We start from the raw sequence: 25,737 nt of genomic DNA, 5'->3' as shown, positions 1-25,737 counted from the left end.
AGAGAGAGAGAGAGAGAGAGAGAGAGAGAGAGAGAGAGAGAGAGAGAAACACAGTGAGCAAAAGAAGTTTGGAAAGCTGCTGCAGAGGATAAAGTGAGAGCTTTATTTTATACAGTCCTTTCCCCATTTCAAACCTCCTTTTATTTACTGTACAATGGGGATAATAATGCTTGCTTTTCCACGGTTATTCTGAGAAGTGAAAGTAATGCAGATGAAAGCGCAAGAGATTAGACACTAGAGAGAGGGCACCAGGAAAATATACCGAGGGAGGATTTGGGGAGAGCGGCGTGGGAATTCACTGGCATGGTTTCAGTGGGCTAGGATCTTAATATTTAGAGACTGTCCCAACACCTTTTGCAACTTTTAGAGTAGACTTTCCGCTGAGTCGACACAATTGGGAAGCCCCACAATAAACAGCATACAAATCAAGAGCAGCAGGAGGGCAGGCTGGGGTGGCAGCTGTCTTACCCTTGGCGGAGGTTATTTCCCCTATATTCTCGCCTGCATCCAACCCCTCAATTTGCAAGCCTTGGAGGAAGACAAAGGCAGCTCACTGGGACCCCCTCCCCCAGTTGCGTGTTTCCTTCCTGTCAAGCCCCCTGGGAAGCTGCAGGGTGGAGAAGCACAGCCCGCACGCCGGCAAGAAACAACCAAACTGAAGGCTAGGTCAGGCTGAGGGGATTCGGCTGTAGAGCCGTGGAGGAGGGGAGGTGGAGGGGGCGCTGGGGCTCTCGCTTCCTCCAGCCCAGCCCTCCCTCCCAGTCAGCCCGCGACAACCCGCACCAGCCACCCGGCCTCACAGAAGCTGGACTTTGTGGACACCATGCAGTGGATTAGAGGCGGATCGGGAATGGTGAGTGCTTGTAGCTCTAGTTTTCCCTGCATGAGCCCTAATCCTTCAACCCAATCTCCAATCCTTCGAATTAACCTCCACACCAGGAGCCCCCATACCTCTGCCCACCGCCCTCGCCACTGTCCTTCAGACACCAGTGAGCTTCCTGTAGCCATTTTAGGAGACTTTGCTTGCCTGCCAGACCAGTAAAGACCCCTCCCATCCCCCTAGGCATCTTTGCCACCCTCCGAGACTGGGGTAGGCTCTAGCTAGGGGCTAGATGAAGTGTCCAGGAACATCCCAGGTGTTACCTGGGATGTCAAAGAGGCAAGGGTTTGACATAGGGGCTCTCTGTAAGCACTAAAGCTCCCAGGATGCAAGCAGGCTGGCAAGAGGTTGAGGGGAACAGCCACAAAGACTAAGATTGTAAAGAGCCTTCCTTATAGGAGAGCTGCATGACCTCCTTAAGTAGAATGTGTGTACCTGACACCCCTAGCCAGCTCTAGGGACCAGAGCCACCCAGGTGGAAGCAATCTGGGAAAGCCCTGCAAAGCTCTCCTTGCCTAGGATGGTCTCACCCTGTCCACATTTAGGGCTTTGTCAAGGAGAGATGGCTACAGAAACCCTCATTCTCTAAATGGGAATTCAACTAGCAGACTCCTACCAATGCAAAAGGAGTGCATGCTTCTGTTTGTATGTGTGAGAGTGTGTTTAGTATCATTTTCAGTTCATTTTATGCCATAGTGATCCCTTTTATACCTGGAGACCTTGAAATGACTTCCCTTTGCAGAGAGGAAGTGGTGGCTGAATCTTGATGCTTCTCTGAATCAGCCAGGGACAGTCTAAACCTGGTGAGGGGTACTGGGGAGTGGAAGGCTACAATGACTTTGTATTCACTACTGACAGGGGATATTGGAGGGCAGTTAGTTGGGTTGGGTCAGCAGGCGCTGATGCCAGTGTCAGCACATACTTCTGCACTGCCACCCACAATCTGCAGCAAAAGGAAAAGAGAGCCTGAAGCAATTGGGCAAAAATTGATATTTAACTCCTCTTTTGTTCCCATTCAAAAAGGAAAGAGAGAGTCTGGTGTAGGTTAGGAATCTATTCAGAGGAACTCTCCTTTTCCCTTCCTCAGGGTTTTCTCAGACTCTCCATTTCTGTAGTTCTTGACGGCATCTAGGTTACAGCATTAAATACAAGGGCTTACCTAGTTCCTTTCCCCAGAACTCTCTCCTACCCTGAGGACCCACAAGGCTAAATCAAATGTTTGTAGAACCAGTAAAAGTTAGAGCAGGTAAAGAAAGATATTAGAGTGCTTGGAGTCCAGCCAGCACACCAGAGGACACTGAGAATGGGACAGATTTGCTCAAGGCCACAAACTCTTTGTAGGTAAATTTGAGTCTCCTGACTCTCCTTCACTGTCCTTCCTTAGTATTCCATAAATTATCATTTCAGATGGTGCTAAGAAAGGCAGAAAAGAATGAATTGGGAAAAGACCTTCAGTAGGAACAAATGCCATACTATTTGCCTGAAAAATCCCAGCTTCAGTCATTTGTGACAGCTGGGTTAGGGTGAGAGTTCTCTCCTCTTGCAAATATATCGACATGTCAATTTGACTGAACCATGAGTTGCAAACAGATTAAATTAATGAAGAATTTGAACTTTTCTCAGTTTTAAGAGGAGCCAATAACATAGGTTGCAAAGACTTTGTAATTAAAGATTGATTGGTGAAGAAAAAGACTTTAGGGGACCAAAGCAGTGACTGTTCTGTGATTAAAACAAACAGACAAACAAACAAACTAAAAACCATTTACCTAGCCACTTGCTAGAATTTAGAAGGATAATACACTGTTATTTTAGTTGGGGGGTGGGGGACAGAAAACCTCTAGTCTACCAACAGTGTTCACTGTTTGTTGGGAATATGTTGGGTCTCAGATTTCTCTCCCTTAAATGAGATTATTAATGCCCATCGACATTCCTTCCAGTAAATGTTGGATAGAAGTTAACTAGTAAGCCAACTACTCCTAACCTGCCCTAGAGTAATGGTTGATATACCCAGTAACACTCTATTGAAAAAATGGATTTTCTCTTTCTAGCAGGTGTCAACCACAGATACCTTCTTGGTTAGAGACTCTGTCCAAGTCCCCTTCTTGGTGCTGGGATTTCGTCTGGTTTGAACCTGTGCAAGCTTGCTTTCCTTCCTTCCTTCTTTCTTCCTTCCTTCCTTTCTTTCTTTCTTTCTTTCTTTATATTTTTTTACTACTGTTTTTACATTCATTTTTGTAGGTTTATTGGGGGAGGGGAAGAAACAGGAAGTTGGGTGGGTAGAGAGTTAGGAGTATCTGAGAGAAGTTGGGGAACGAATATGATAAAATGTTATTATATGAAAAAATTTTAAATAAAAAAGTTAACTAGTAAGGATTATGAAGGACAAATAGGGAGTTAGATATAGTCACCATTTTGTAACATGGCTCTTTTATTTACACTACACAATGAATTTTTTTAGTACACGTGACCATTGTAAATTAATTCAAATGTTACCATGTAACTCATAAAATATTTCTATGGAAATTACTATCTTAATAGATGCAGGCTCTTTAACTGTTAGTTCACATTGGTTGATAAGTTTTTTGATATTCTTATTTATAGTTTCTGCTTGAAATGATAGTTGTCACTGAAATAAGAGTTATGTCTAGAATGGGAAGAATGTTCTTCTTAGTGTCACAAGTCTAAGGTTGAGGGCCTGACTTTTATACTTTCCTTACTATTCTCAGCCATGAATAGCATACACTTATGTTCTAGGTGTTATTGTAGACATTGATTTACTTAAAAAATGTTAGGCTATCTACTATCAATTTGCATGGATGTGGTACAGAGGAAAAAGAGCAGTGAACAAAATCAAATTACAAATTAACTCTTAGGGAGCTCACAATCTAGTGGATGGTAGGGAATAACACAAAATATATACTATGGGAAGACATGTTAAGAACTAAGAAAAGTAGAGAACAGAGGTAAGAATGGTATGGTATATTAGATCAGTTAAAACCTTTCTAGTTAAGGGATATGTAAGTAGAAACATGAAAGAAATGAAGGCACTTAAGGTCCATTTGCATGTTTAGAAGAAGATACTAGATGTTAGGGTCCATCGGACTGCATAGAACTAGATCCTGAGCCAAAGCCTGATGCTACAGATGATAGTAAAGAAATGATCATGATCTTGTTCTTCTTTGCTTCTAGTGACAAGAGTATTGCAGTGAAACCAAGTGGAGGACGAGATTCGTCACTGAGATAAGCAGTGCAGAATTGAGTAGTGAGCAGCCTTTGGAGAAGGGGTAGAAAGGGAAGATGGCAGCAGAGTCTGAGCTTGAGCCTGACTGTTGAGTCTGATGTTTGGACAGTCTTGAGTTCTAGCTACCAGGAGGGACTTGGTGATCTCCATATGGGGAGCACTGTGACAGTTAAGGTTCTGACAGTAGAAATGATGAATTTTTAAATGATATGCATGCAGCCTGGGAAAGTGAGAGGTGGAAACAGAACTTGAACCTTTTTCCTTTTCTAAGTTTCTTAACCTAACCTAGATCAGACTCAAATGTCAGAATGGAAATGATGAGCAGAGTCTGGATATAATTATTTACCAGATGAGAATTGTTGTAAAAGATTTAATACAGAATACATACTGTGGATAGAACTTGCAGGCATATTATAACGAGGTGGGGGGTGGGGACTATGAATGAAAGTTGATGAATGGGGTCCTTTGTAGCAGTTGGAAGAAATTATTCATGCCTCTTAGGCCATTTGTGTGAGATCTGTCTAAAAAGAGTTCAAGAGGGCAGCTCACTATTTTAGGCAGCAATATTTGTAACATCACTGTCCTTGTTGAGACTAGCCATTCAAGGTGAGTTTCGTCAAGGAGCCATTAGAAGTCAGGGTCTAATTGTTTACATAAGACATCACAAATCACTGGCTTATCTTCAAGCAGTTAGGATCTGTCTGCTAGAGAGTGGGGAATTTTGTTTCTTATTTTTGACCTTTTTGCTCTCCTCCCAGAACTGACGTATCAGCAAAGCCGAATAATAGACAAGGGAGTGAAGATTTCTTGTCTTCTGGAACTGTTTCAGAACTGTGAAGTAGTGAATTAGCATTTGGTGACCTGGTTGGCATTGCTGATCTGTCATATAGTTGTAGGACTATACGGCATAAAATGTTTGAGCAGAATTCTGGAGAGGGAGGAGTTAATATTGATAGGAGCTTGAAGGCAGGACTGACATCACTTGGGAAGTCAATGAGTCCTTGGTGGTGGGAAACAGGTGTTGGTGTGGGTGGTACCATTTTGGGAGCTTAATGGCCTATGATCTGGATAATACCAAACAGAGCCAAACAAAAACCAAGAAATGTGCTAAAGGAGCTGAGAGTCCAAGTCTTCCCTGTTGAGACTTCCTACGAGATATTCATCCAGGAGATGTGCAAACATAAGGGAGGACTGTCAGGAGAGATCATAGCAGAAGAGTCATGGCTTTCTGGGCAAAGGAATCACATCCAGGTGAGATTTTGAGTGGCTTAGACTCAGGAAAGGCAAACGAAAGATTCTTTTGGAGTTAAGGGTTGGCTGTAAGACAGAGGTATATGAGTAAAATGACAGTGAATATGCCATAGTTCAGTATAACTCAAGGTAAGTGATGACCCGTGCCTAGGAATAATAGTTGAACAGGTCTTGTGTAGAAACAGGTCTAACATGAACTCTCCAAACAGAGTAGGATCCTGTAAAGGTGGCAAAGGAATAAGAAGGGAAAGCTTGTTTATGAAAGTGTATCAGAATTCAGAAAGGTGACAGTGAGTCTTGGCTACTTACTTTCTGGGGTCTGGGGATGTCTGTGGAAGGGTTTTACTTAAGTTTCTTCAGAAAAGTAGACAGATATCCAAGAGCCTCCTGCAAATAGGTTGTTTGAGCTTCTTGTGGGTGGAAAGTTTTAAATATGTTTAGGCACAGTGATAGGCCTTGTAGCTTGACTGTAGCTGGAGACATTAGGACTTGATAGGATACAATCCAGAAAGCTTTAAGTGGCTTTTTATTTTGTTAGAGGGGTTTTACGGTAGATCCAATCTCCAGGGTTAATGTGAAGAGGTTATTTCTGAGAGGTGGATTCAGTCTTGCGCTGTGCTTATTTTGGTACTTCAGTGACAACCCTGATTGCTTGCCTCAGTGATCATATATTAAGGTAAATAATGAGTATCTGAATCTATTAAAAAGGAACAGCTGACCATAAAGGACTTTGAAGGAGCTGAGGTGAATTATAGAATTGGGAGCCATGTGGAATCACAAAAGTGTACTTGGGAGAAGAGTGGGCTAGACGATTGAGTGTTGGGCACAAGCTTAGAGAGAGCTCTTAAGGGTTAACTTAGCCCTTTCTCCATTTTCAGAAGATTGATGGTGCCAAGCTACATAATGCTTAATTTTAAGTGCTGCATTCACTTCCTGAGGGATACTAGAAATGAAAGGCAGACCATTATTAGACTATAGGACTCTGAGGAGCTCAAAGTGAGGAATACTGTTTTACAAGTACAGTGGTTACCTTTGGGGCCCTTTCTGTTTTAGTGGGGACTTGCTCTGTCTAATGATGATATCCAAGGAAACTAGTAGGTATTTTAGTCCTTTGCATGGGTGTATGTGAAGAACATCATGGAGAGTCAAGCAGCCAGGCACTGAGAGGATGACACAGTTTGTATGTTAATATTCCCAGTGCTACTTTCTTTCACTTATGTACATACGGGGAAATGGGTTTAGTGAGATCAGGGAGAACCAGCAAGACCATAAGTGTGTAATTTAGGCTATCCAGAGCCCATGCCATTTCAGGGACCCAGTCTTTTGACTCTTCCTCTGATACATTTTGGGCCTCATAAAAAGGTTTAGCTTTATGATCAAACTGGGGAAGCCAGTTCTACAACACTCCGCCATGATCAAGAAGGTCTTCAGTTGTTGTTTGGTGACAGGATTCCCCAGAATTAAAACATTATCATTACAGTATCTGGAAAGGTTCCTTGGACTCAGAGCTAATAAAGCTCCAGGAACTAGGCCCTTTTTTCCTTTAATAATGTTTTTCTTCTTTGCTAATTTAATACACTATATCTTTTTGGTTGAGACTTTGGTGGCTTTGAAGGAGAAAATTTATATCTATAAAAGGCTGACTTTGAAAAAGTTATGATTGTATTTTGACTAGAAGTGGGCTAGTCTTCATGGTTGATTAATAAATCATCTACATACTAAGAGAGGTTACTCCGAGGGGGAAATTTAAGAGAGGACAAGTCTTTTGGCTAGGCCTGTCCAAAGAAGTAGGGGCTATCTTAGAAGTTCTGAGGTAAGACAGTCCTTGAGTAGAAAGATTATGCCACTCAAATAGGAAAGGAAATAAGAAATAAGAGTATGGGTAGATAAAAATAAAAAAGAAAACCTTTTTTTAGTCTAACACTGAGGACAAGGAAGTGCTGGAGGGTATCTGTCCCAAGAAAGTATTAAGGTTGTGAACTGTGGCCTCTAAGTCCTGGAGCATCTGAGAATCTGACTGACTTTTTTACTGCTAAGGCGTGTGTCATAGTCTCCGTAGCTGAGTAAGTAGGAATTTATCAATGAAAGAATATAAACCTTTGTGTGTGTGTGTGTGTGTGTGTGTGTGTGTGTGTGCGCGCCCCAGGCTTTAAAGAATATCAGAGCCTTTGAGAAAAATTGCTAAGAGGCTGTGATGGTTAATCTCAATTAGCAATGTGAAATCTAGAATCACCTGGAAGTGATGCCTCTTTGGTCATACCTGTGGGAGATTATCTTAAGTAAATTGAGGGAGAACGACCTGTCCTCTGTGAATGGCACCGTTCGCTGGGCTAGGATCTTTAGTGAGCACCTAAGAATGGACATACACTTTTAGGTGGAATTTGTTGAGTTATGTACGTGTCTATTGTAAAGACTATAGGAGGACTTTAGAGGTTCCAGACAGCTTTGGGCCATGATGAGACAGGAAACTGTTGTGTCACACAACCAGGAAACCTATCACTTCTGGAAACAGACCTTCCAGGTAACTAGGCTATAAATCAAGAGGACTGCAAATTGGATAGGTCCACACCCAGCCCATCTGCTGCCTGGAGACAGAGGCAAACTGTGAGCACTGTCACATTCTAACCAGGCCCGTATGTTTCGTATGTCATGTCCCACAGGTCATATATTAAACAGGCATATTGTTTTCCAGAAGTCTCCATCTGAATATTTACCCAAGAATGCATTAGAACTTTCCAGATTCATGTTTTAAGTTCAAATCACAGGGCACTTAGGGTCATTGAACCTTATTTGGTAATGTAAAAGAACTGTTTCCTACTTCCTTGTGATGCAACACCTTGCCTTTCTGACCTCCTCAAAAGTGACCTACAAAGAAGATAGCTTGCTTTGTCATCCTTCTGGCATTGAGAAAACTCTTGCCTGAAGGACAATCTGATGATGCTGCATTTCTCTTTTTGTCCTCTCTGCAACCTAAGAGTGACTTGTTGATGTAAGTGCCATAAGAGCCTCTAGAGTCTCAAAGAGATTTAAATGGACCTGAGATTTAGGTATATGTCTACCTATAAGGAGGATAGCATAGCTAGATAGGACCAGAAAGAAATGAACATGGAGATCTGTGTCTACATGCAGTTTTAAAAGGGTAAAAAGTGAAGCGCTTGAGACTTACCATCAGTACTCATGAGGAGGGCTGGAGACCTGAAGGTGAATTGGGCTGAAAAAATAGTGTGGTAGCTAAAAGAAGAAGTATCTTGTTCTTTGCCACATCTAACATTACATGAGATTCTTCCACAGAAATGGAGACTACAGGACTTATATAGTCTCAGGGACTCATGAGTTCTGAAAGGTGGGGGGCTCCATTAGGTTCCTCATAGTCCATGAACAGAGTTACAGCTATTCGTACTTTTTAAGGTTTGACTAGAGCCTGAGCTGCTTGGATTTAGGCTGGCTTTCTGTCATTAAGGAGCGAGAAATATTTTCCCCTCCTGTGTGCCCTTATTTTGCAAATTGGACATGATCCCAGGGAAAGCCTATAGCCTATTACAGAGTAGAGATTTTTTGCTTTTTATTTTTGGCCCTTTTATTTCTGACCCTTTTGTCTCTATATCAAGCAATTTTGTCATCTAATTTCAGTACCTCCAGGGTAACACTGTGGGCTTTGCTTTCTGTAGTGCTCGTATTGCATCCAGACCATTTCAGGTATAATGATCAGCTTAGGCGTACTTGTGCCCAAATCTTAGACTAGAGATTAAGCACTCTGTAGTCAGCCAAATTTAGCCCACAAGTTAAGAATGGATTTTGTATTTTTTAAGTAGTTAGGAGAAATAGAACAGGTATATTTGGTGGCATAAGTATATGAAATTATTTGAAACTCAAATTTAAAGGCTCACAACACATTTTGAACCATAGCCATAGATTCAAGAATAAGCCATAATTTACTTTCTGTGGCTGTTTAAGCAAAGTTGAGTAGTTATGACAGTTGCTCATATGGCCCATGCTGCCTAAAGAGCTTAGTAGTCGGCCCTTCACAGAAAAAAAAGAAATTGCACATTCTTGTCATAAAGCTACATAGTTACTATGGATGTGTCTTAGAAAGATGGAGAAGGGACAGACAGAGGTCTGAATCTCTCTCTTTGACTTATCCCATCATGTCATTGACCTTATATGTTGAGTCATAGATTAAGAGTTTTGAGAAAAAAAAAAGGTTTTGTCTATCTTGCATTCTCTGTAGCCACAACACAACATGCTTAAATATTATTCATTTATAGATTGTGAACTCAGGTTTGGAGAGGAAGAGTGCTTTACTCAGGACCACCACAAAGCTATTCAATAACTGAAAAAATGAATGTTTAAAAATAAGGTCCCAATTGGCAGTGCATTACCAGTGAGATGAATTTATTAGGGCCAAAGAAAAAGGGGGGGGAGAAGCTTATCAGTTAAGTACTAGTTATACTGAAAGCTATCTTAATTACTCTTCACATTAGTCCTCGCAAAGTGATTCTGTCTATATTTGTTCATTTGTAACCCAATGCAAAGTTACTGATTAGATACTGACTATGTGTTAAGGAGTCTTCTGGACTATAGAGATACAGCAGAGAAGGAAACTGAAATGTATCCCTGTCTTCTGACTGTTTATAATTTAGTGCAGTTTGGAAACAAGGATAGATAATTTAAGCATCTATCTCAATGTTAAAAAAAATGACAGTATCAAATATCAAATTCTCATCTATCTGATGGCGAATTTCTCTTTTATATACAAGCCACCCACCCATGACCCTTATACCCCTTATTTTATTATCTGCCCTCTTCACTTATACAACACATAACCATTCTTCCACCCATCCATCTATTTGTATCCTGATCAAGTAATATATTGATCAGTTGTAAACTTCTGGATTCTGACAATATAGCATATACAGTCTTCTAGCTTTTATCTTAAATCTTGGTGCCAGTGACATAGCATAATGGATAAGGGCACAGATCCAAGATTCAGGTTCCCTACAATCAACTAGTTCCTTCAGCCCTTTGTTGTTTGCATAGCCTTGGGCAGCTCAAGTTAGTTGATGTCTTTATGTTCATATTTGGGACTATAGTTGTAATACATTCATATTTTACAGTGTAGTTGCAAAGAAAAAATAAATATACATATAAAGCACCTCAAACAGTGCCTACCAAAGATGAAAAACTACATAAATATTTTACATTTCCTTGAGAGTCAAAACTATCTCACTTGGCTCGGGAAAATCAGCTTCATATGGAAAGAATCATTGACTAATCATGTTATATTCCTAAGGATTCTTTCAAGCCATACAAAATGGGGTTCTCTACATGTAGTAATATACAAAGTTCTCCAAGCCATATACTTAATTGAAAAGGGGAAAAGTTCAAAATTGAAATGTCAGTATTTAATAACAACTCAATATGTTATCTTTTCTATGTCATGGATGCATGGCAAAAATGACCTTTATTTTGAATAAGTTTTTACTTGTGTAGTGTGCAGAGTTTTTTAAAAAATAAAAGAGTTGAGTGTGGTGGTCCATGCCTATAATCCCAGTACTCTTGAGACTGAGACAAGAGAATTGCTTCAAGTTCATGACAAATTTGGTTACATAGAGGGTTCTAAACCAGCTTAGAGTGCAGAATGTGACACTCTCATAATTTGATGAATAGTATATCTCCCTTCTTTGCTCAAACCTGTTACTCTGTTACTTTACTGTTATCAATATCTTGGGTATTCATGAAGTGATATTCTTTGCTTTTAAAAAGAACACATATATGTAAACACACATACACACACACGTTTTTCATTACTTTACACATATAGCAACATAAGAACTTCCCCTTTTCAATTAATTACATGTTTTGGAAGATTTTTGTCTATTACTACATAGAGAGAGCCTCATTTTGTATGTCTGCAATAGATTATTTTATGCCTCGTATTGACGGTCAATTATGTCTGCAGTTTTTAACACTGACTAACAACAATGTTGCAGTTCATTTTTTACCCCTAAAATGTATTATTAATTATTTGAGAGATACCATACATGTAAACAATGTGACTTGATCATAATCATCCCCACTTTCTCCATTACATTTTTTTCTAAGCCCTCTACCATTTTGTCCCCCTCCCAACTTCATGTGCTCATTTTTTAATTCCCTAAGTCCAATTATTGGTGCCAGGTGACATGCCCTTGCTTCACTGTGACCTTGTAAGAGAAAGTACAGACACAGATAATTCCCTTTACTTCAAAAGTTTGGGTACATGATTTATTGTTTATGAAATACTTGTGTTATGATTTGTTATACAATGGATTTCAATAGATAATTTTAAGGAAAATGAATGTTTATCAAGCAGCTTTGATTTCTAAGGCACTATATTAGACTGAAGTATAGGTCAATGATTTGAGTTACATCTTCAATGTGCTCAAAAATTATTTTTATTTGTTTATTTATTTATTTAGAACTTTTCCTATACTCACTTTTTTATTTTTGAAATTAGAATTACATTTCTCCCTTTCCTTCCTCTAAACCCTCTTATATACCCCCAATGTCTTCTTCAAATTCATGCCCTCTTTATTCATTAATTGTTATTACATGCATATGTACACACACACACACACACACACACACACACACACACACTCCTAAATATAACCTTCTTAGTCTATATAATGTTATTTGCATGTATGTTTTATAGCTGACTATTTTGTCCTGGACAACCAATTGATGTCCTTTTCCCTGGGGAAGACTACTTCTCTGTCTCTCAGCTTTCCTCAGTTGCCAGTAGTTCTTTTTGCAGGGTTGAGACTTGGTGGTTTTTGTCCCATCCAGTTTGGCATGTCCATTGTTGTCCTTGTACAGCTCACATTTGAACAATAATGTTGGTGAGACTGTATGCATATAGCTCCTGACATTTATAGGAGACAGAGTCTCACAGCAAATTCTGTGATCTTTTGACTTTTACAGTCTTACCCAGTCTCCACAATGCTCTCTGAGCTTTAGGTGTGGGAGTAGTTTGAATATATATGCACTGAGACTGGGCTCCACAGCTCTGCATTTTGATTTGTTGTGGTTTTCTGTAGTGGCCTATATCTGTTGCAAAAAGAAGTTTCCTTGGTGAGGGGTGTCTGTGTATGGAAATAGAGTAGTGGAGGGAGTGCTTATAAGGGACCTATGGATGGATTGATTTATTTTTATGAATATGAGTGTGTGTGTGTGTGTGTGTGTGTGTGTGTGTGTGTGTGTGCCTGCCCAAAGAAACCAGAAGATGGTATCAGATCACCTGGAAATGGAGTTACCGATGGTGCTGATAACTGAACCTTGGTCCTATGCATGAGCAGCAAGTGCTCTTAACATCTCAGCTATCTCTCTAGTCCTTTAAGGTGCTTTGACTGAATAGAGAAAAAATAAACTCAACTTGGGCTAAATTCCATAAGAAGTATTAAGAAGACAGCTACAGGAGTATGGGAGTGCAAGGTTTCAGAGGACTGTACTTTGATTAAAAGCTGTATTAAAATTATACCTTTTAAGCTTCTTAGCAGAATTGCTGTGTGGTAGGTTGCTAGAAATTATACATGATGTACAAAGTATTCTAAACAGAAGATATAACATAAAACAGAGACTCTATGAAATAATATACCACAGAAGTAGCTTCTGAATGCTCTGGTATGCTTCTCAGCTATTTGCAAGGAAGGATTTATATTTATTCATAGTTTCGGAAGTTTTAGTCTATAGTCAGCTGGAGTATTGTCTTCAACTGATTATATGAGGCCCACAAACATCAGGGTGAGCAGTGTGCTTTAACTTAATAGGCTGGTTCAAATGTTAATTACAGCCAGAAATACCCTTAAGATAAACCCCAAATGATGTTTGACCAAAAATTCAGACACAGTAACATATTAAAGCATCACATAGTCTCACTTGTTTTCCCACTCTGCTATGTGCATCACATGAGTAACTGGCCAAGAAGGAACTGTGGAAAGGATGCTACTCTTTACCTGTTTGGGGAACACATATCATTCCTGATAGGTCACAGGGGATACACATTTTGGTAAACAGAGTAAAGTATTTTCTACTGCCCTGAATTCACATCTTAGAAGAGCAGACCTAAAATTCCTCTTCTCTGAATGTGAAGAGAGCCAGCTGTAATAATTTATAAGAAATAATCCTTCTTCCTTCATACAAAGGCTTCCTGGATTCTCTGTTTGAAGAGAGACTAAGAAGGATCAGGTTTTTTTTTTCACAGTGATGAAACTGAGTAACACAACGTGGGTGTTTTAGAACATGACTAGTTCTTCAAGTGACTAAGCTATTAACTAACAGAAAGCAGATAATGGGGAACAGAAAGGCATTAAGCTGTCTAAGAGGTCCTATTGGCATGATGGTGATAACCTATTAAAGCACTTGCCCAACACACCAAAAAAAAAAAAATGACATTTAAGTTGATTCAGCTGTGAAGGGATTTGAGAAAAAACATCTTGACGCATTTGGATTGCAAGAGAAAAACAAGAGAGCCGGTGAGGTTTGGGAGCTGAGAGAAGGCAGCGAGGACAGCATATGCAGAGGCCTTCCAGTTGATACAGTGTGACATGCTTTAGAAACACCATTGTGACCAGAATCCAGGGCAAGAGGGAGGTGAGTAGAAAGATATGACAACAATCAGGCATGTGTTACCTCACATAGGACCCTGTAGGCTTAGAGAAGGTCTATCTTGCCTGTACTTGAAGGCAGTATGGATTAGGTGGTCAATAGTGGGTGCTCCAGAACTAGAGTACCTGGATTCAAATTCTAACTCAATAGCTTCTTAGCTAGGTGATCATGTAACCTAATCTTTCTTTGTCTTGGTATTGTTCATAGGTACTGTACGGATTAAGTGAATTAACATACTGTAGAGTGTGTATGGTAGTACTGGGCATGTAATAAGCACTATTTAGTCTCGGTGCAATACAGAATGTTTAAATGTCAATTGGTGCTACTTTATGATTGGAGAAGATGACTTATAAGCTGGATAGAGAACGAATTGAAGAGGTGAAAGGGGAGAAGCTCAGCTCAGTTGAAAGACTGGTGCAAAAATAGTGGAGTTGAATAAAGGGCAGGTTGTATTAATTTTAAAGATGGAATCAAAGCAGTTTTCTGCTGGACTAAGAGCTGTAGGACAAGGTAAAAATAGTATTGGAATTAGAATGGCTGGTTCTTCCACTGACGAACTGTGTAATTTTGGGCAATCATTTAAATCTTTTAATGTTTCAGTTTTTGTATTAGCTAGGTTTCTTTGGAGATGAGAGGAGCAAGGGATGGTGTGAAAGAGATTTAGTTTAAGAAATTGGTTCCATCACTAACCAAAGAGCATAAACAGGCTGGACCCAGGCCTCCCTGCACATATGTAGGAGATGTGCAGCTTGGTCTTCCTGTGGGTCCTGAACAACTGGTGTCGAGGCTATCCCAAAAGCTGTTGTCTGTACATGAGATATGTTCTTCTAGCTGGGCTGCCTTGTCTGGCCTCAGTGGGAGATGAAGCCCCTAGCGTCACAGAGACTTGATGTTCCAGGGTGGGGGATACCCAGCAGGGCCCCACCTGCTCAGAGGAGAAGGGAAAGGGGGATAAGGGGAAGGATTGTGGGAAGGGGGACCAAGAGGGAGCATGGGGGAAAGGATTGTGGGTGGGGTGACCTGGAAGGGGGCAGTGAGCGGGATGTAAAGTGAGTAAGTAAAAAATTAATTAATTAAAAAAAAAGTTGGTTCACATAATCATGGGCTTTGAAGTCTCAAATATGCAAGGTAGCCAGGCTGAAGAGTTAATAGTCCAGAAAAACACTTTCAGTAAAATATTTGGAATACTGTTTAACCAATTGTTTCAGGGCCACTGTTCTAAATAGTAGAAGTGCTCATGTCAGTACCACTGAAGTTGGAGCAGAGGTGTTTGGTCTCTGCTTTTCCAATATGGAGCTGAATAAATTTCTTTCTTGCCTTTCCACTATCACTATACCAGTTGATTTCTGTTGTTTGAAACCTCTTTTACAGACAGGCCTATGGTACAGGACTTTTATAATGACCGTTTAAGTGTTTTTGAGATGCATGCTTGGTGCTCGAGTGTATATGTATGTACGTGCATGCATATATATGTATGTAAAGATAATTGTGTGTGCACATGTATATGTGCATATGTGTGTATGTAGAGGCAATTAAATGTGGCAGTTATTTTTGAATGCAGAGCATATTGTATATGTTTGTAGAATAAATGAGTAAGATGATAAAAGGGGCAAACCCCAGGTTAGCTGTAGTTACCAAGCCTGAAATTGGCCCAACACAAGGCAAAGGGGTTTGCAGGAATGTTTTTTAGTGCAGGGGAAATGCTACTGAACCAGATATGCAGTGAGGTGAGAGCAATAGGCTAAGACAGGAAGTTTCAGAAATTCTTTCTGAGAAAGTTTATCCATATGCAAAATGAGGTGTCTCTCTGTCCTAAACCACACCTGTCCAAAATGTAAAAAATTATCTACTTATATATTCAGTAATATTTATTGAGCATCTGCTATGTAGCAGGCACTATTCTAGGTACTGTACAGTGAATAAAACAGACAAAAACTTTAAAAAGTAAAAAATGAAAGAAATTTAAAATTATGTGAGTTCTAAGACCTAAGGAGCAAAAAATAGAACAGGGCAAAATGATAAAAAAGTTTGTGTGTGGGTAGTTACATTTTTAGGTTCCTATTTCTTGCTATACTTCCCTCACAAGATCGCCACAAATCTGGTACACAATAAAAGGTCATAGTTTCTGAGAAGATGCAAAATTCTTTTGAAAATATGTTATCAGCTATCTATGTATTCATTTATTTGCATTTGCATGTGTATATATGTGTGCTTATGCCATGACATCTGTGTGGTGATCAGAAGCCAACTTGCAGAAATCAGTTTTCTTCTTTCACCATTGCATCCAAGGGATGAAAGTCTGTCAGTCTTGGCATCAAGTACACTTATGTACTGAGAGATTTTGCAGGCCCACAATACTCTATTTAAATGTAAGGTTCAGCCAATAATTCTTGGGGAATAGTTTTCTTTTTTGCAATACAAATCACCATGTTTGTGTCATTATGACAAAATACTTGACAGAAACAACTTAAGGGAGAAAGGGTTTATTTTGGCTCAGGGTTTTAGAGGGCACAGTCCTCTAGCTCCATTAGTTCTGGAATTTTGATGCATAATACCATGGTAGCAAGAATATGAGTCAGTGGAGGATGCTTATCTCATAGTTGACAAAAAGCAGAATGAAAAAATGTAGGGATGAATAACCTTCAAAAGCATGCCCCTAGCTAGGTCCCACCTCCTAGAGCTCCTATCAGCTCCCAAAATAGTGCTACCAGCTGGGGACCAAGCATTCAGCATGATGAGTTTGTTGGGAACATTTTATATTGAAACAATAACAAGCACCAGATTTTGCCTGGAGGATGGAAACTTCAGTTCTATGTTTGACCCTGATATTGCAGTTCTTTTCTAATCCCAAATGTATAGAGTTGTATGGATTCCAAAGCACATTTCCTAGAACTGTCTGTTCTGGCTCTTAATCTGTTGTTCTTTCCAATTCTATAAAGCAATGGGTAGGAGTAGCGGTAAGTCACATTCCTACTCCTTATAAAATGAGAATGAATCCTCAGGCTACTGTAAGGTACAAAGCAAAAATGTATATGCAAGGGCCTTATATGTGAAACTGTAAAAGCTGGTTTCGAGGATCTAGAAAATTGATTGTTCTAAGTGACTTCTTTTCCTCTTTTGAATCAGGTGTCTGTGAGCCTTTGGACTTGTGTTGTTTCCTTTTCTGTTTTTTCTTCTTCTTCTTTTTTTTTTTGTAACCACCAAAAGGAAGCCTAAGCATCTCCTAGAAATAGGAATAGTTTCAAGAAAACACTTTGTATCTCTGTCAGTGGAATGGCAGCCACTGTTGTGAAGTCCTCATTGACTGCTTTTGGGAGACTCACTTTCTGATGCTTATATAGTTGCCTCTCATTTGTCCATTAGTGGTAACCTCATTCTGAATGCTGGAAGTGGGAGTGGAGAACCTTGAGCAACTGGAGTCTTCATTTAGCACAAAGCCCTGTTTTTATACTATGGCAATGCTTCACATCCTAACTGAATAGATTTCATTCTATAGAGCATGTTTAAATCCATTGTGTCATTATCTCTTTGGCAGGTATTATTTGGGTCTTCTATTTATAGAAGGAAATTGAAGCTCAGAGAATATATTATTTGCCTGAAGTTAAGGGCAGAGATTGTATTCAGATCCCTAAATGGTATTATTTACTAGGATTTGCTACAGTTTTATGTGTCAGAAATTTCTTGTGTTTCACATCACATGTATACCATCACTAAACCTGACAAACAACCACAATAATGTCCCTGATTTGTAGATGAGACATAAAAGTAGCTATGATGCTTTCTTAGAATGAGGCACAGAAAGAGTACTAAGATATTGTACAATTCTAATTTAAAGATGAGTAAAATAAGAACCAAGGACACTAAGTAGCTTGCTTAAAGGTCATATAATTAGCCACAAATAAAAGTAAGGTTGACTCTCAGATGATTGGCTCCAGAGGTCAGTGCTGGGTTTTTATCCTCTAATGCTTTCCATCTTACTTTTTGAGACAAACGCTCTTACTGAACTTGGAGATACCCAATTCATGAATACTAGTTGGCAAACACGCTTCATGGGTCCTTCTGACTCTGCCTCCCCAGTAATAGGTTTTCAGATACACACTACTGCATATATCTTTATATGTGTGCTGGGGAACTGAACTCTGGTCCTTCCTTGATATAAGCACTTTACCAACTGGCATCTCATGAGCCATAAAGTTTGTATTCTTAACCATTAATATATACCACTTCTAAGTCTAGGGTTTTTCAACTAGCTTGGCAAAATGAATCATTGAGCTAGAGAAACAGAGTTAAGGAGAGACTTAAGGACATGAGGAGGCTACTCGGCAAATTTAACAATTTTTCTTATTTAACTTTTGAATAAATAATATTCACATAGTCAAACACAATCAGTCTATAAAAATGAGTAAGTTGGTATTGTTTCTCCACCTACTATAGGGTAGGTCACCAGCTTTATAGCTTTTTATGTAACTCTCTAGAATTTTGAAATGTAGATATAAGCAGAGTAACCATATGCCTCCTCTTTTTTATCCAAAAGATCACACGTCAAGCATACTAGTCTGTATCATGCTGCTTTAACATACTAAGTCTTTGTGATCTCTTCTTGTCAGTCTACAGAGAGCTTCAGCAGTTTTACCTGGGAGCTCATGGGTCTCTAGAAGCCACTATCTTGCCAATGTCTTTTTTACCAAGCTTTGGTGGTATCCAGCCTTTTCCTGACAGTTTCACTCAGGATATCATTGCAAAACTGTCTGGGACTTCACTGAGCTATGTAAAATTTCAAACCCAGTTCCTGAAAAACTCTCCAGCTGAGCCAATTGTCCTCCTCATACCCCAATTTCAGTTTACTTATATAATATACCTATTTAACCACTTATATCTACAATTATTTTTTAAAACATTTTATTAATTCTTTGAGAATTTCATACAACATATACTCGCCCCAATTCTTCCTCTCTTATGTAATTCTTGTTCAGTAGCTCTTATAAGGAAAATTCTAAGCTTAATGTGATGATGAGTGTTTAGTGTCCTGAATGTCCATCCAGTGACTTAGAGTTGAAATGAAGCTTGCAAATAAGACTCAGGCGTGAAAATTAAAGAGTGGTAGCTCTCTGAATGAGTCATAAGAACCAGGAAAGGAACTATTTAGGAGCTTAGGCTCCAAAACTAAACACTAGGTCATGATACTGACAGACACAGTCATAGTCCGTCTCGATCTTGGATTGATATAAATACAGTTTTAACTGCCCCAGAAAGATCATAACCCTAAAGGAAACCATTGTCCTTCCTCTGCACGGGCTTTTGGATTTTTACTATTCTTTCCTAACAAGTCTTCTCTGTACCCTGAGTAGAGACAGATGGCCTGGCCTACAAGCTTGTTTGAAATAGAACTGAAATTGTCCAAAAATAAATGTGAAATGGGATTGAAATAGATCTAAGCAAAGGAACAGGAGGAAATGGCTGTTCTTGTGTAGTTATTCAGTTGCTTTTTCATGCCTATTGGCCACTGGAGGGCGGTATAGGAAGCATTTCCTGAAGAAGGATCTCTCGGTGGCCACCAGGGAACAGAAATCTGAAGGGGTACTTCAATTCTTAGCCTATAGGCTGGATCTTTTTGTTCCTTGTGGAGTTCTTACTATCCAAGGCCCTTAAAGGGACTGGACATGGCTGTGAGGCAAAGGTTGGTATTCACAGGCTGCAGCTGATGCTTTCTTTCTATGATGGATATCTTCTGTATCCTACTTTGCGTCAAGAGTCCTGAACGTTGTCCTTTATCTATTTAGTCATTTGTTCATTTAGTTATTCAGGCATTAAACGTGTTATTGGTGTGTGCTAAGCACTGTTTTAGGGGCCCAGAGTAGAGTAGTTAAGAAAATAGTCTCTGCCTTCATGGAGCTTACATTCTATAAAAGGGAAACAATTCATCAATAAGCGAAGAATTGAGTAATAGTGCAGGCCATGACAAGGTTTTTAAGAGAAAAGCAAGCAAAAGGGTTAGTTAGGAAGTGGCGTACAGTCTTAGAGAAGGTGGTCAGTGTAGGACAATTTTGAGGAGGTGAAAGAGCTAAACTTGTAGATATCCAGGAGAAAAGTATTCAGAGAGAGTCTGACTCATTATCCTTCTTTGATTTCTCTCTAAAAGTCTACCCACTACTGTCTAATTATAGGCAATCTTCTTATTTAACTTAAGTTAGTAATTTATCATCTAATGTCCAGGAAACCACCTCAGGACCAAGGCCAGGCCTGTTCCATCTTCAGCCAAATTGTTGAGGCTTTAAAACAAGCAGTGCTTTATTTTGAGCTACAACTGAAAAGAAGGTTTTTGAAAATAAAGACATTAAGAGAGTCCATCTTACAGTCTGAACTTACAAACCCACCAAGAAACAGAAATTGAACTTGTATGTGAAACTTTTGCTTTTTTTAAAAAAAAACTACATTTTCCTGTGAGTTACTCAAGGCATTGTGGATGCACCTTTGAACATCAGCCACTTTGGTGAATTCTTTCTAATGAAGAATAAAAAGAAAGACAAGTGTTTAGAATAAGAATGATGATAGTCCTACTCTGTTCCCCATTGTCACTTCCAACTTGATACTTGGATACATGTTCTGAAGGATATAGAGTGAAAGGCTGGTCATGTTAGGGGCTAGAGAGATGGTTTGGTGATTTAGAGCACTGTTGTTCTTGCGAAGGACTGGAGTTAGGTTCCCAGCACCTATCCTGAGCGGCTCACAATCCCCTATAAATTCAAGCTCCAAGGGATCTGATATCATTTGTCCTCTGCAGGAACCTGTACACATGTCAGCATGCAAACAGGTAGACAAATATGCACATAGATAGTAATTAAAACCTAATAAAGGAAATGTTACATTTATCTTTATGGAAAGTGCTGTGTAGGGGAAAGTGCTTAGGAGGGATCTGAGTTTGAATCCATAATAGATTACTTAAAACACTTGAGAGCAATTGCTCCAAAATGACTCAGAGCTAGTAGTGAAAAAGGGTAGGCTTGAAAAACAAATTTCAGTTCAAGTCCTCCTATTTCTATATCTTACATATATGGTTGTGGCCAGATGATGTAAACACTCAGCTGTCATTACTTCCTCTTTAAAATAATGATAATAATTTCATCTTCTAAGACTTCTGAGGATAATTCAATAAAAACATGTTTTAGCCCAGTACCATGTGTGCCCAGCATGTGTCCCCACTCTTGATTCCCCTACCATCACATATATTAGAGAAGATTTCTATCTAAGAACATTGGAGACAATTGATATTTCCTTCTTGAGCATTAAGTTCTACAATTCACACTCTAATCATTAACAACTTTACTAATTATCTGACTGTATTTAGAGCACTTAACATATAGCATTGAAGTTACGTACGTCATTGGCTGTCTTCTCCATTAGAATGCTCTCTGAGAACCTTGTTAGCTGTCAGAATAAGTGCTTATTGAATTGGGTTTATTTTATAATAGTGCAGATGTCTGTGCTGAATAATTAAAGTGGTGTTCTTGTTCTCCAGAAGTTGATTCTCTCAAACAGCAGTGGACAAACATAAAAGAGCATCTAGTAACATAAATAAAAGTAACATAAGTAACACAAATGGAGAAATAGGACTCAGTGTCTGTAGACTGGCTGTGACAAGCATCAGGAATTACTGGGTTGGGGATTAACTGACAAGTCAGTAAGTAGAGTGTGAGAGGGGTCAAGTTAAAATGTAAAAACTTTCTTGAGAGTACTTCCTGGAAGAAGTGGGACTTTGGTATCTGTTTGAAACATGATAAACAAAAGCCAACCAGGAATTGACCTTTATCTTCCAGAAAGAAAAGTTTCATGCCTAGAAATCTTCTTTTGGATCTGGGAGAATAGAACAGTGAAACATGTAATGGACTGAGTATGCATCTAATTGCTACAGTAGCAGGCAATGGATTTACCATTTACAGAAGAAGAGTCTATTAATTATATCAAAAGAAGGCAGGAGATTGGGTAGTACCTAGAATACTACTTGCAGCTTAGGAGAATAGGCTGCCGGGTGGGGATGAGGGGCTTCAGGTTGTATAGGATGTTGTCTCTATTTGGGAGAAGTCCAGTTTCCTGGTGTGTAGTTTGAGTTGTTCCAAAGACTGTCTAGATTGGGAGATTAGAATGATCCACATTGTAAGTGATTTCCAGTTGTGTAGATTCTGCCATGCAAATCAGGGTCATGTAGATAAAGGTCTGTCTGATTGACCAATGTTTAGTCCAGATCAAGGGTGCCAGAATGAAGCTCTGTGGTGTCAAATTACAGTATTCTTGAATCATGCTTGCAAAAATTTCTAATGGGGACCAATTCCATTTTCTGGTCTGTTATTAATGACCTTCCCTCTGCAAAGCCCAGGTCAGAACATTGAAGCAGTTTATCCCTATGGCCCAGAAGATACTTTATCATGTAAAAGAATATTGGCTTTAGAGCCATATTGTTTGGATTTATATTTGTATTCTACTAATTGTTATGTTAAACAAGTTATTTGACTCACTTTGTCTCAGCTTTTATATAGCTAGAATTTGTATAATATTATATATTTCATAGGATTCTGAGTATTTAAATAGTTAACACATTGAAGGGGCTCAGGATAGTACCTGGCACAGAGTAAGTACTTTATAAGTGTTTGTGGTTATCATTTTCTGTGGATCTGAATATGGGTCCTAAGAAATAATGTGAATTTGGAAATATTTATGTTCCACATTGTTTCATGAATGAATATTTTCTCATCTGTAGCCATGACAGTAGTGAAAACACCTGTCTCCAAGTGATAGCTATGAACTGAGAGTTACTCAAAGTTTTCGGGGTTATCTCTGGATGGAAGAATTTTCTCATCATTGTGGGAATTGGTGTTGAAAGTAGGTAACCGAGACACAGCAGAAACCAAGAGAGTTCCAGAAACTTTCATATTAATAGTAGAAAGGGTGGATCAGGAGTGGAAAGTATTGTTGTTTAAAACAAGAGGAGTTTTGGTTTTGTTTTACACTTTGAGTACAAGTTCCTATGTCATTATAGTTCACACTAAGAGGACTGAGATCAAATGCCATGCAGAGAGAGAGTGTAGAATCTCCCCAAAGTACTTTTGAGGCTCAAAGCACAAAAATTTTGGTTTCTATTCTGCCAATAGTTAGCTGTGTAATCTTGAAAAGATTGCTTTTCCATATCTGAGAACCTGGAATGTGAAAGTTTTGATTTTTATCTGTGATCCTACAAGGCCTTGCCTCTCTGGTTGGAATATAGGACTCTGAGTGCAGGCTGGAGGAGGAAGCCACATTCTCGAATTTAACAAATGATTATGAAGTACTTGAGAGATGTTATACATTGTGGTGAATGTGGGGGAAGACAGCATGGTCAGAGAAAGCCTAGACTGGAGGAGGTGACACCCGAACTGTGCTTTGTAGTAGAGAAGATGGCAACAATTTTAGTCCGTAAAGCTAAAAAACCTGCTAGTGTACCAGAACTGCTGTAGGTTCTGTAGCTGCAGAATAGAAACTGAAAGTGCACTGGTAAAAGCTGAGGTTAAAGAAATCAAAGAGTACCATGTGGGCAGGACATTGTATGCCATGCTATAGAATTTGCCATTAAGAGCAGTAAGAGCAGTGGGGAGCCACTGAAGACATTAGAACCAAGGAGTTATGTAAGTCAAGTCTCAGCTGGAAGAAGTAAAGCATGCTAGTTTTCAACAGAATGTGTCTTAGTGTAGGAAATCAAGGGCTTATAAAATTGATGGATAGGACAGTAAGGCAAGGCTTGGGCTGGGCTTTTACGATTGACTCCCAGAACCTTATCAAAGTACTTCCTATCTCTGCCACAAGGAATGGGGGAAGGCATCAAGGATTCTGAGAGTGCCTTATTTAATTTTCTTTCTCAAAATCTAGAAACTGCCCTTGTTCTGACTATTGAGTAGTATCTCATCATATCTTCCAGATAAAGAAAAGTGGTCCATTCTCTGGTTCACAAAAAGTACAGAGATAATCATCAGACACCAGGATTATGGTAACAAAGCTACAGAAACCCTCACTGTCCTCACCATGGTGTTCAGGAACAGAAGTGGTGATCATATGGCTTTCTGCCTCACCATCTCCTATTATGACACCCACAATGCTGGCTACAATGGAGTCTTGGAAGTGAGAGTTTGTTGGATAGTTTTTTGACTTGTTTTGCTTTTCAGCTATATGCAAAAACAAACTTATATAATGATATAGATCCTTAGCATATAATCCACATTATCTATCATAGGATCAAGAAGAGCAGAATTCTTTTGAGAGAGCTAATTTGGGCCAGAGCTGAGGAGGCAGAATAGCACAGGGACCAGGTAATGAATGGTAATATACCAGAGACGAACAACTGATGAAAGGTAGTGACAGCAGGATGCAAAGAAGACAAATAAAAAGAAAGAAAGGGTGAAAAAAATCAATGGGCTCTGGACGCTGTTTAGTTTTTGGAGAAAAGAAGGAGAGACATGGATAGTTTCTGGCTATTTTGCTGTGTAAATGTCATTCTCAAGAGTCAGGGAACTCAGGAGGAAGATTAATTCTATCAGATGTAGGAAAGAGATGGCTTTGCTTTCACACTTATTAACTTTGAGGTACTTGTAAGACATTTAGAAGGATACAATCGGAAAGGAGCCAGAGACTCATCTCCGGACTTTGAGAGCTCCTTGAGTATAAACATCAGAGAAGTGAGTTCTCTGTTTACCTCCAATCAAGTGCCTCTGTCGGGGTTTTTTTTTTCATTTGTGTCCAGCAAACTTGTTCCCAGAAAATTTGTTGAAAGGAAGTATATGGGTGTGCAATGTAGGTGGTAATTCAAGCTTTGGGAGTGGCTCCACTTATTCTGGGGAAGTATAGAATTGAGAAGATAAAAGGGCTGAAATCAAAAGGATTTTGAGAAACCGTGACATTAATGACTAGATGAAGAAAAACCTGGGTAAGAATTGAAGACTGGCTATGTATGTAGATGATATACTTAAGGCAATAGGACATTTCAGGAAAGAGAGGAAGCCATAGGAGAAAGACACAAATGACACTTTAGCAATAACTTGTTTCTATGGGGAACCAAGGATAAAACTAGGTTATCATAGGTTGAGAGGTCATAGAAAGTGAAGAAGTCATACTAGTTTCCTTCTGCTGCTATGATAAACACCATGACCAAAACCAATGAACAGATTTATTTCATCTTACATTTCCAGGTCACAGTCAATCTAATAGACATCAGGCAGAAACTCAAGGCAGGAAGCAGAAGGAAGAAACCATGGAGGCATGCTTAGCTAGCTTTCTTATATAGCCTATGTCCACCTGCCTGGGCATGGCACTGTCTACAGTGGGCCTTCTACATCAATTAGCAATCAACACAATGCCCCAGAGACATGTCCACAAGCAAACCTGGTCAGGCAGCTCTTCAACTGAGGCTTCTAATTCCCAGGTGATTGTTGTTGTGACAAATTAAAAACAAAAACTAACCAGCTCAGTAGTAGAGCTAGACAAGTATAAACTTTTTAGGAAAAGATTCTAGTTGCATGAATAAATCAACTATGAGAGTCAGTATCTGTCTCAACATAACTTTTAAGAGTAGATTTTAAGCTGGGACAGCCAGAGCCACATATTAGAGAAACCCTGTCAGATAGATAGACAGATAGATAGACAGATAGATAGATAGATAGATAGATAGATAGATAGATAGATAGATAGATAGATATTTTAA

At 39.3% G+C, this 25,737-nt stretch overlaps 1 protein-coding gene across 2 annotated transcripts in view; it reads left to right on the top strand.

Moving 5' to 3' along the window:
• Window positions 1–422: 422 nt before the first annotated feature.
• Window positions 423–25,737, top strand: part of Arhgef9 (Cdc42 guanine nucleotide exchange factor 9) — a 138,164-nt gene continuing 112,849 nt past the window's right edge. Inside the window, exon 1 of one of the 2 annotated variants that reach the window (XM_028774350.1) lies at window positions 423–853. In XM_028774350.1, coding sequence (XP_028630183.1) covers window positions 824–853 — 30 coding nt within the window. In that variant the 5' untranslated portion in view covers window positions 423–823. The remainder of the gene's footprint in view (window positions 854–25,737) is intronic. The other variant, XM_028774352.1, reaches the window with a different exon arrangement.

This window comes from Grammomys surdaster, unplaced genomic scaffold (assembly GCF_004785775.1).
Source record: "Grammomys surdaster isolate TR1022 unplaced genomic scaffold, NIH_TR_1.0 240, whole genome shotgun sequence".
NCBI classification, from domain to species: domain Eukaryota; kingdom Metazoa; phylum Chordata; class Mammalia; order Rodentia; family Muridae; genus Grammomys; species Grammomys surdaster.
This window is presented reverse-complemented; position numbering and strand designations above follow the sequence as displayed.